This window comes from Magnolia sinica, chromosome 7 (genome assembly GCF_029962835.1).
Source record: "Magnolia sinica isolate HGM2019 chromosome 7, MsV1, whole genome shotgun sequence".
NCBI lineage: Eukaryota > Viridiplantae > Streptophyta > Magnoliopsida > Magnoliales > Magnoliaceae > Magnolia > Magnolia sinica.
In genome coordinates, this window is record NC_080579.1 from 73,580,484 (window position 1) to 73,589,732 (window position 9,249).

General features: G+C 36.7%; 1 protein-coding gene across 2 annotated transcripts; it reads left to right on the plus strand.

Moving 5' to 3' along the window:
- The first annotated feature begins 7,179 nt into the window (after positions 1–7,179).
- LOC131252131 (uncharacterized) lies at positions 7,180–8,522 on the plus strand. Of its 2 annotated transcripts, XR_009174205.1 has the most exons (5): positions 7,180–7,358; positions 7,462–7,579; positions 7,695–7,791; positions 7,935–8,057; positions 8,150–8,522. XR_009174205.1 is itself a non-coding variant. In XM_058253013.1 (3 exons), the coding sequence occupies exons 1-3, from the start codon at positions 7,675–7,677 to the stop codon at positions 8,327–8,329; spliced, it is 420 nt and encodes a 139-aa protein (XP_058108996.1). In that variant the 5' UTR covers positions 7,665–7,674; the 3' UTR covers positions 8,330–8,522. The 2 variants fall into 2 exon arrangements, 1 of the variants encoding a protein (XP_058108996.1); XM_058253013.1 differs by lacking the exons at positions 7,180–7,358; positions 7,462–7,579 and having other exon boundaries at positions 7,665–7,791.
- Positions 8,523–9,249: the final 727 nt, after the last annotated feature.

The following is a 9,249-nucleotide window of genomic DNA, read 5'->3' on the forward strand; positions in this document are numbered from 1 at the left end:
CCATTGGTAATGGAGCTTAACGAATGAATGGTCCAGGTTTTGTGCATACTTGACGGGTGTGCCTGTGGAGCCTTTGTTTCTGAATCTTAATTGCACAGATGGGTTTTTCAAATTTTTTACCTATATACACTCATGTGGTGGCCCACTAGATCAATGATTTCAATCACTAAAACTCATATGGAGTGTTCTATATAGCATTTCTCTTTATTTCAATTACTTGATTTCAATGAATATGAAAATTTTGCTTATATTCATTCATGTGGTGGTCCACCAGATCAATGATTTCAATCACTGGAACTATGAAGTGCTCCATATAGAATTTCTCTTGATAAAAATACGTTATGGGTTCTGTTGTGTTAGTGAAGAACAGCCATGAAATGGCACACTTCATGTCTCTATTACATGGTTAAATCAGTGATAATGAGGGACCCATATTAGTTTCTCTTGTATTTGAAGTTCTACAATACATCCCTTAAATGGGCCATGGATTATGTTTATGCAATGTATTGCTGGTGTGTATATTAGAATTTGATGTGGATATTTTTTTTAGTAACTTTTGTTATTCTTTATTGCTGTTTGATTATAGTAGTTTGTAATTGTACTTATTAGATCTTTGGGCCACCAAAGTTTGTAATTATTTGTAGATAGGCACGCGCCAAACAATGGGAAGTGACCAATGATCAAGGCAGCCATTATGTCCAGTCCTCCGCAATCAGCAATTTGCTGACAGCCATCAGGATTGTCATTTGTTAGGTTCATCAAAACATGCAAAGAGGAAAATAAATTTAAACTTTTGAGAATTCAATTCCGTGCTTTACCATGAGACACATATACTGAAGTGAGTCCCTGCTGAACTTAATAAATAAGGATATATAAGACGATAAAATAAATAGCCAAAAAAAAAACCCTGCAATCAGGAATTGGAGGTAAAACTAATAGGTGAACATTTTACTCTGATGTAACAGTCTCGCCTATAAAATGGAAGCATCTATCGAAAGGTAGAGTGGACTAAAACTAGACTAGACTTGCGGTGGTTGACCATTGAGAGAGTGAAGAAGAGGAACAGAGTAGCAATCTTGTTGATTTTAAGTTTCTTTAAAATAGAAACAAGGAACCAAAGAAGCAAAGAAGGTGTGGAGCAGGGAACCATCTGTTTCAAAATGTTGTCAAGTATAAACAGATAGGAAGCAGGAGCAGCACGCTGTGTCCAGAGAGAGAGAGAGAGAGAGAGAGAGAGAGAGAGAAGGATCTTACAACTATTAGTGTTTTTTTTTCTATTAGCATGAGAATTATTATGAGTTGGTATGGCCTTTATTTCAACAGTTACTGTTTATATGTTCTCAAATATTTCAACACTATTTTTCTTTTTTACTGCTTGTTTAGTTCCACCAAATATTGAAAAATTCCATGAGATCTTGCACAATCAAGAAGTGTCATGATATTTAGTGCAACAAATGCACATAGAGTATTCAATTTTTATCTAATTTCTCTATCTCTCTCTATATATATATATTTGGTAACGTGCAGGTTTAAAATGGACCCTTTGGTTAATCAAGTTCCGCCTGTAATGGATAGGGAGTGGATAACACTAAGTTTTCTGGACCCACATTTTATTTCTGGAATGAGAAGCTTTTTAAAGTTTGCACGAGATCACCTTCTTGGTAAAGAAACCATTTTCTGTCCATACACCACTTGCAGATGTGCACGTTTATCGATTTCTTATGATGATTTGAAAATACATCTAATGAAAAAGGGATTCTATCCAAAATATTGGGTTTGGAACATGCATGGTGAGCATGTATCACCTGAGTGTACTAAACGTGCATCAAGTTCCCAACAGTGCCATAATGTCCCAAACTTAAATGACATTCACTACACGATTGTTCAAGAGTTCAATGGTAATAACCTAGATAAAGTTGTCCAGGATGAGCTGAATGTGACCTCTGTAGTCGAAGGCATATTTGGGGAAAATGAACCTGATGATTTTGAAGCAAATTTACAAGACACAATGACTGAGCTATACCCTGGGGCAGAATATTTCACCGTGCTGACTTTCATTATACAACTTTTTAAATTAAAGATGAACCATGGATGGAGTGAAAAAAGCTTTATAGAGCTCCTTCAACTACTAAAGAAGGTTGTAAGACCTGTATCCTAAATCGTACCGTTCCGTAGTGACCTCGAGTATACCCTAGGACTACGTTAAGGCGACGAGCCTTTCCGTGGTGACTTCGAGTATAAACTAGGCCTGCGCTGAGGTGACGAGCCCCTCCATAGCATTATGGAACTGCCATCGTATGCGACTACTAGGATTGACGACCCTAGATGGATCATTGTTTGGGTTAATGATATAAAGAGAGGTACCTTAGCTTCCTAAACCTGCTGTATGAATAAGACTAAGTAAGAACTTGTCTAATCACATACATGCACCGTATTGCATGTGCCTTTGGCGTTGGAGTTGAGCACAGCGGGAGTGTTGCATGCCGTGATCGTGAGATGATGTCGTAGAGGGAGTGCAGGTGAGGGCATGCATCATTACAACATATCATTCCTACATAAACAAGAGTATTTAGGACATGATTGTTGTATTGCTTGACTGAATTGATAACATGTTAACCTTTGCCTTATAGCTAGACTAAGTTGATCACTCACTCTCACTCTGGGACGGTGTTTTAAAACACCAACTAAACTCTGTTATAGTTTCAGGTGATGTCGAGGCTTACGAGACGGAGCCTGACTTCTATGACGAAGGAGTTCTCCTATCTACAACTCTCTGGCGGGTCTATGTAGATCTGGAGTTACGTCACCGGGGCTACAGGGATATGGATTAGATGACATTACACTTTATCATTTTGTATATTTTGGAACCATACATGTAATTATTTAACCCAGTAACATGTTCACACTCTGGAGACTTACAACAACTTATGTGTTTTATATATCTATCACAGTCTTTCGCTTGCATAATTTAACTATCTCTGGACTATGATATGCTAATTTTGATATAATCCCATTCATGTTTAATGCACTAATATGAACAACATTCAATCATCATTATCTATGTTGCATAAGTGATGTGTTGGAACTTGGGAGTTGAGCTCCTACTCGACCGTCGATTTTCAGGGCGTTACATTAATAATGAATTATCAGACATCTAATTTACTCTATTAATGATGTGTATTTAAACAATATGTTATGTGCCAAAGGTGATGGAGAGGAATCTTACCTCTGATGCCTAGATAGGTAGAGGTGATGTCTACTTAAGAGCCCATACGAGCAACGACAAAGTCATCCAGTATGCTGACCTTCTTATAAGTGCACCCCTCCTACCACTAACTAGTACCATTATGAAATGTCATTATGTAACTTTGAATTATTTTACATTCATTTGTATTAATTTTGTCACAACAAAAACTAGGTGAGCTTTATAGTAGCAATCTTGCTTCTAAGATGATCGGCGTTGATGATGCCCTTACAAAGGTACTAATAAAGTTTAAAAATTACTTGAGTTTCATGGTAATTATGAATTTCCTAATAACTTAATTTGCAATGTTTTACAGTTGGTTGGTTCTGACAGTAGAGGGCGAATGCGTGGTCTGGGTTGCTCGATAAGCAAAACAGGACTAGAGAATTCAACCCTTGTCCATTCAAAGCTAGATAATATGATAAAAGAAAAAGAAGGCCTAGCGCAGGAGATATTAGAGATAAAGAAATCATTGGTCGATATAAAGGCCTGGGTGGGTATACATCAAGAGGTACAGTCTGGTCAAAACATCTCATCACCACCAGCGGCTAAATCTACTCAGGCCTCGTCGGTATGCAATTATAATTTCGCTAATGTAATAAGCTTACAATTAGATTATAAATGCTAACAATACCAATGCCATTTTATATGTGTACATGTAACTAGATACGATATATATTGGTAAGAGATGCGAGTTGCTTGGTTGAGGCTTACGTGGTGTTGTTGCTCGTGGTCAAGTACATGAAGTTAGTCCAAATGTAGTTATCCATAGTGAGCCAATAGCGGAGGGAGCTTTTGTTGTTATCCTGATTGAGATTATACACCCTGGTGCTCCTTTGTGGAAAGAAGATGAATTTGCATCTACACTTGGAGAGGCTGGCACGGGATCATTTGTGCAATGGGGGAAGCAATCAATGAGATTCCAATAATTTGAACAAATATAGTACTATATAACTGAACATATAGTAATTTGGCTTAAGTGGCCGGGTTTTGGTTGGGGCTTACATGGTGCTTTTTTTTTTCTATTTTTCTAGTTAGTACTATATAACTAAATATATGATGTTTGACTTGGTGTTTTTTATTTATTTTTTCTTTTGGTACTCTGTAGTTCATTGATATTTATAGTCTGCATGAATTTTGCACTATATATTCGAATATATTTATAGTCTTAGGCTCCATTTGGTCATCACATTGGTATTTATGAATGTAAATTTATCTCAAACCAAATGGAGCTTAAGCCCTTTTTTAACTCCACCAATGCAACTCCTTGCATTGCCAGGCCCAAGCCTGGGTAAAGGAGGGAGAAGGGCTTCAAGGCGAGTTTTATCATTTTATTTTATTTTTCCATTTTTGAAGCTGTTATAATTTTTGAGTTTATTTTTGCTTGCAGGTTGGCAAGGACATTCATGCTGTTGAGAGAAATTCAGGCAGAATGTCAGGAAGAAAAATCCTCTATTATTCTTGTGGCGTATGGTGAGTCATGTCCTTCTCTTCCATTTTCTGAAGCTGTTATAGCTTTTGAGTTTACTACAACTAGATAGTTTTTAATCAGTGATAACCACTTTCCCTTGAGATCAAGTAAGAGCTGGGAGGAAGCGTAACTCTAAGGTTGTTGAAATCATTGACCGGTATGAGACAGAGTGCATTCCGGAGAGCTCAAGAGGCAATAAGCTTGCATTTATATAGGATCCGAAAATGGACAAAACCTACACTAGGACAATAACAGTAAGATTTCCTTGTAATTATCATCATCTACTTATTGTAAAATTTCCCCCTTTGTCTGGGATTTATCTCTCTACTGAACTGTAACTGCATTTTAGAGATGTGTTAAGATCACTAAAAGTTTTAGGATTTTAGCTCAACGATTGAGCTTTAGAAGAGTGATTTCAGCTCAGCGATTTAAGATCCTACCCCTATTGGCACTCTGTTTTAGAAAATCCCCCCCCTGGACTTGTGAAGGAAACGTTAAGGCCCTTTTCGTCATATGCCTGAAAATGAGTTCATCCCATTTTAGTTAACAATAATTATGTATTACAGGTCCTGATCTGTAATACATAATCACTATTAATAAAAAAGAAATAAACTCATTTTTAGGTGTCTGCCAAATAGGGCCTACATAACAATTAACACGAAACGTATCTGAGCTTAGAGTAGGCAATTTGCAACTATTTTTTCCAGAGAAAAAAAAAATAGTTACAGGGGTGGATTGGATTATGTTATAGGCAACCTGCAGCATTGGTATTATTTGAGAACATAGTATTAGTGTAACACATTATATGCAACTTGCGACTTTGCTTATTTCACGACGAATTATTGCATGCCGAACATAGATTGTGCCTTGAGAATCCCCTAGATTTGTTGCATCCTTTTACCAACAAATATGGGACTTCTCTCAATCAGAACTGACCACCTACAGGCACCTATACTGCTATCTGTAGTACGAGGCATTTTATTTATTTTTAGCTCCGAGATGTAAAAAAAAGTTTTTTTTCCTTTTCTTTTTCCATTTTGTGGCTGAACACCCGTATTGTAAATTGTGGTAAAGGTGCATGGAGGTTATCAGTTCTCTTTTTCAATTCAGTGCGGGTCACTTGATTCTCCTACTATAGTCCACAAATGGAAAGGTTAACATTGTCTTACAGTAGATTTTATTTTATTTTTTTGCTAGTTACCCTATTTGTCGAAGATCCTGAAATTTGATATGGGTTACAGGAATTTGTAGCCCCAAACAAATCACTGTTCCAAAACTGAAAGCCTACCTACCAATTTACAGCCCCAAACAAATCACCAAAGAAGAAACTGATGTATCGACTCACCAATCGAAAGCTCAACGAATGCACTTGGCGTAATTAGTAGCAGTGAGGATCTCCCACAATATTGATAAAACTCTATAAAATAGGAAATAACTCAAATTATTATCATAATATGTTGTGTACTCTCTTGCGGCTGGGTATTGGGCTCACTACACAGTCATATGGTTGTGTATATAGTTGAACATGTATATGCCCTTACCATTGTGTATATTCTGCCATATGAGGAATTTCCTACATATATACCATCAACATGATTGTTTTATTAGTACACAGAGATAGACATGCTCTAGGGAGTAACATGAAGAAAATGTAGAATCAGTATATATAGGACTTGGTGATTTGATCCATCATTAGATTCTGAAACCAGAAGACCCATGGTGACTGCAAGAGAAAAAGTATCGAATGCAATCATCAAATATTTATTGACTAAAAATTCTGAAACCAGAAGATCCATGGTGACTGCCATTTTCAATTAATGCAAACTAGTTTTCATCTAAATTCAGGGAATTCAGTTTTTTTTTTCATTGAATTTTATAGTTATTCTAAGGATAAATTAGTACATCTAATTTTTTTTGCTCCTCGGTTATGTATATATGAGGTTTGAGTGCTTTTTTTTTGTTAGCTTGTTAGTACACCCAACTGTCAGTTCAGAATTCAGAATCGACTCTGGAATGGATTCCAATTCAACTAAATCAGGAAAATGTTTATAACCTTTTATAACTCCAAAAACACCCTAATGAATTAAAAAAGAAGAAGAAAAGGCAACTAATGCTCTGAGGCAATGAGAGTTGCAAGATTGCCTAAAAATCTTAGAACTTGCTCTCATAGTGATGGGATTAGTTCACTCTAACATGAAAAGTCCCATTTTGTTAAAAATTTGCTATTCGTAAAAATAGTATAATGGGACAATCACACTCTAAAACCCAAAAGCATTGTAATTTGCAAGTCATAATTCTTCGGTAGAGTGAAGCTTTCCCATTGATACATATGGAACATCTTTCCCTGATTCACCCCTTGGACTGGAATCTAAGTTTCATGTAGCAGTTGATGATTCTTGATGTAATATCCTACACCTCCCATTTGCAGTTGAAGCTTTCTAGATCTATCAGTAGCCAGTACCTGACTGCATTGCTCATGGCTGCTCCTTTAGCTCTGGGAGATGTGGAAATTGAGATAGTAGATAAATTAATTTCTATTCCTTATGTTGAGATGACATGGAAACTGATGGAACGCTTTGGTGTCACTGTGGAGCACAGTGGTAGCTGGGACCGATTCCTGGTCAAGGGTAGTCAAAAATAAAAGTAAGTTTGATCTCAAACTTCAAACATCCTTGGAAGTCTGGTGATGGACCAGGAAAGCTAACCATGGACAAACATACTCACAAGTAATGGCATGGTCAAACAGGTCCCCTGGAAATGCTTATGTTGAAGGCGTTGCATCAAGTGCGAGTTATTTCCTAGCAGGCACAACAGTCACTGGTGGCACTGTCATAGTTGAAGGTTGCAGCACGAGCAGTTTACAGGTATTACAACTCTCTTCCATGTCTTCATTTTCTGCTCTTTGTACTCATGTACATGTCATCTCGTAGATCTTACAATCAGACTATCAGTATTGGACATGACTCCATTTACATTCAGCATCAAACTGGCTGCAGTTGCTTCTTGTAAGGAACACATAAATCTGGAGCAATGGCTGAACGAAAATCTGAGCACATACAAGGATACTTTTTTCGAGGTGATTCACATGCTTTATTTCATTGCCATTGTATGAATGAACTTGTCCTCAATATATGCTGCATTTTTTTTCTCTTAAAGCTTCCTGAATATGAAAATGTTTAGAGTCCACTCATGGAAATGTCATTCTTTCTTTTTTCCCAGGATTGCCTCAAGTTCTTAAAAGAAATACCTTTTGCAGCAACAAATGATGCATCTGCCAATCCTTTCCAACATTCCAGCTTTGTCATGAATCTTTATCTAGAGACAAGTTCTACTCTTTTGAAGGTTTTGGCTTCCAAAATTTCTTTTTCTATTACTTATACACAGCTTCATAGAGAACTATTATGCATATTGTAGTTTATATGAATATTTCACAGGTCCTTCAAGCCCATTATGGCCAGCTCATCTCCCACCAACTTTCTGAAGAATTGAGAAGGTTGCAGGCATCATCTGTGCATGCTAATCTAAGACTGCAAAATGGTGGAGCTACAGATTCATCAACACATGATGCATCATATCTGATTATTCACTGGCCTCTTCAGATCAACATAAAATAATCTTTTTTAACATCTATGTCCAAACACAGTTCAAAATGTATGATTATTCATTGGCCCTTCACTCACTGCTGAAGCATATGTTTGTTAAGTCGCACTCTTTGTCATGCAGCATATTGCGAACCTTGCTGGGAGCAAAACTCTAGTTCTGCCTGTGCTTGCATTTAATGTCATCAATGGAGGATCACATGGTTTCACTATCAACCTGAATTTTGCAAACCTTGCTGGGAACAGAACTCGATATGCATCTTCTTCTTCTTTTCTCTCTCTCTCTTTTTTCTTTTTAAAAAAATCCCAAAATGGTTTCACTATTAACCTGAATTTTGCATTAACTTGAATCTTGGTTGGATTGGGTTGGGTTGCGTTGCATATAGAGGAAGTGCAAAGACAGGGTTGTGTTCCATACAACAATGGTAACAAATTTTCTATACATTAAATACCATTGAAAATCCTTTTGCAGATTTTCTAAGGAACAATGGAAGTTGTTGTTCCAAACTGACAGTTGTTGTTTAAATATATCTTAATGCTATTGTTGTACAAAATAATGGTAGCAGATTTTTGAAGTGTGTGGAACAGTTGTTGGGGTATGAAGGGTTTAATTGAACGGTTGCTGTTGTATAGAACAATTGGTGAAGGGTTTTGCAGATTTTTAGAGAGAGATTTGAATTTAGCTTTGTTCTTTTGCTCTTTTTTCTTGAATTTGAGGTTGGGAGTTTGGAATTTCAGGTCCTTGAGGAGAGCGATGGATTTCGATGTGATCTTTAGTCTTTCTTCATGAACTGGAAGTGGGTATTTGGAATTATAGTTTTCTTCTTTTTTTTTTTTTTTTCGACAGAGATTTGAATTTTAGATATGTTGCTCTTTCCATGTGAATTTGAAAATGGGTGTTTAGGATTACGTACTTTTATGGAAACAAAGTTCGG

Coding starts and splice junctions, on each gene's coding strand:
- LOC131252131 (XM_058253013.1), top strand. CDS start 7,675: ATGACTCCATTTACATTCAGCATCAAACTGGCTGCAGTTGCTTCTTGT. Junction 7,792..7,934: donor ACAAGGATACTTTTTTCGAG/GTGATTCACATG, acceptor CTTTTTTCCCAG/GATTGCCTCAAGTTCTTAAA. Junction 8,058..8,149: donor CAAGTTCTACTCTTTTGAAG/GTTTTGGCTTCC, acceptor AATATTTCACAG/GTCCTTCAAGCCCATTATGG.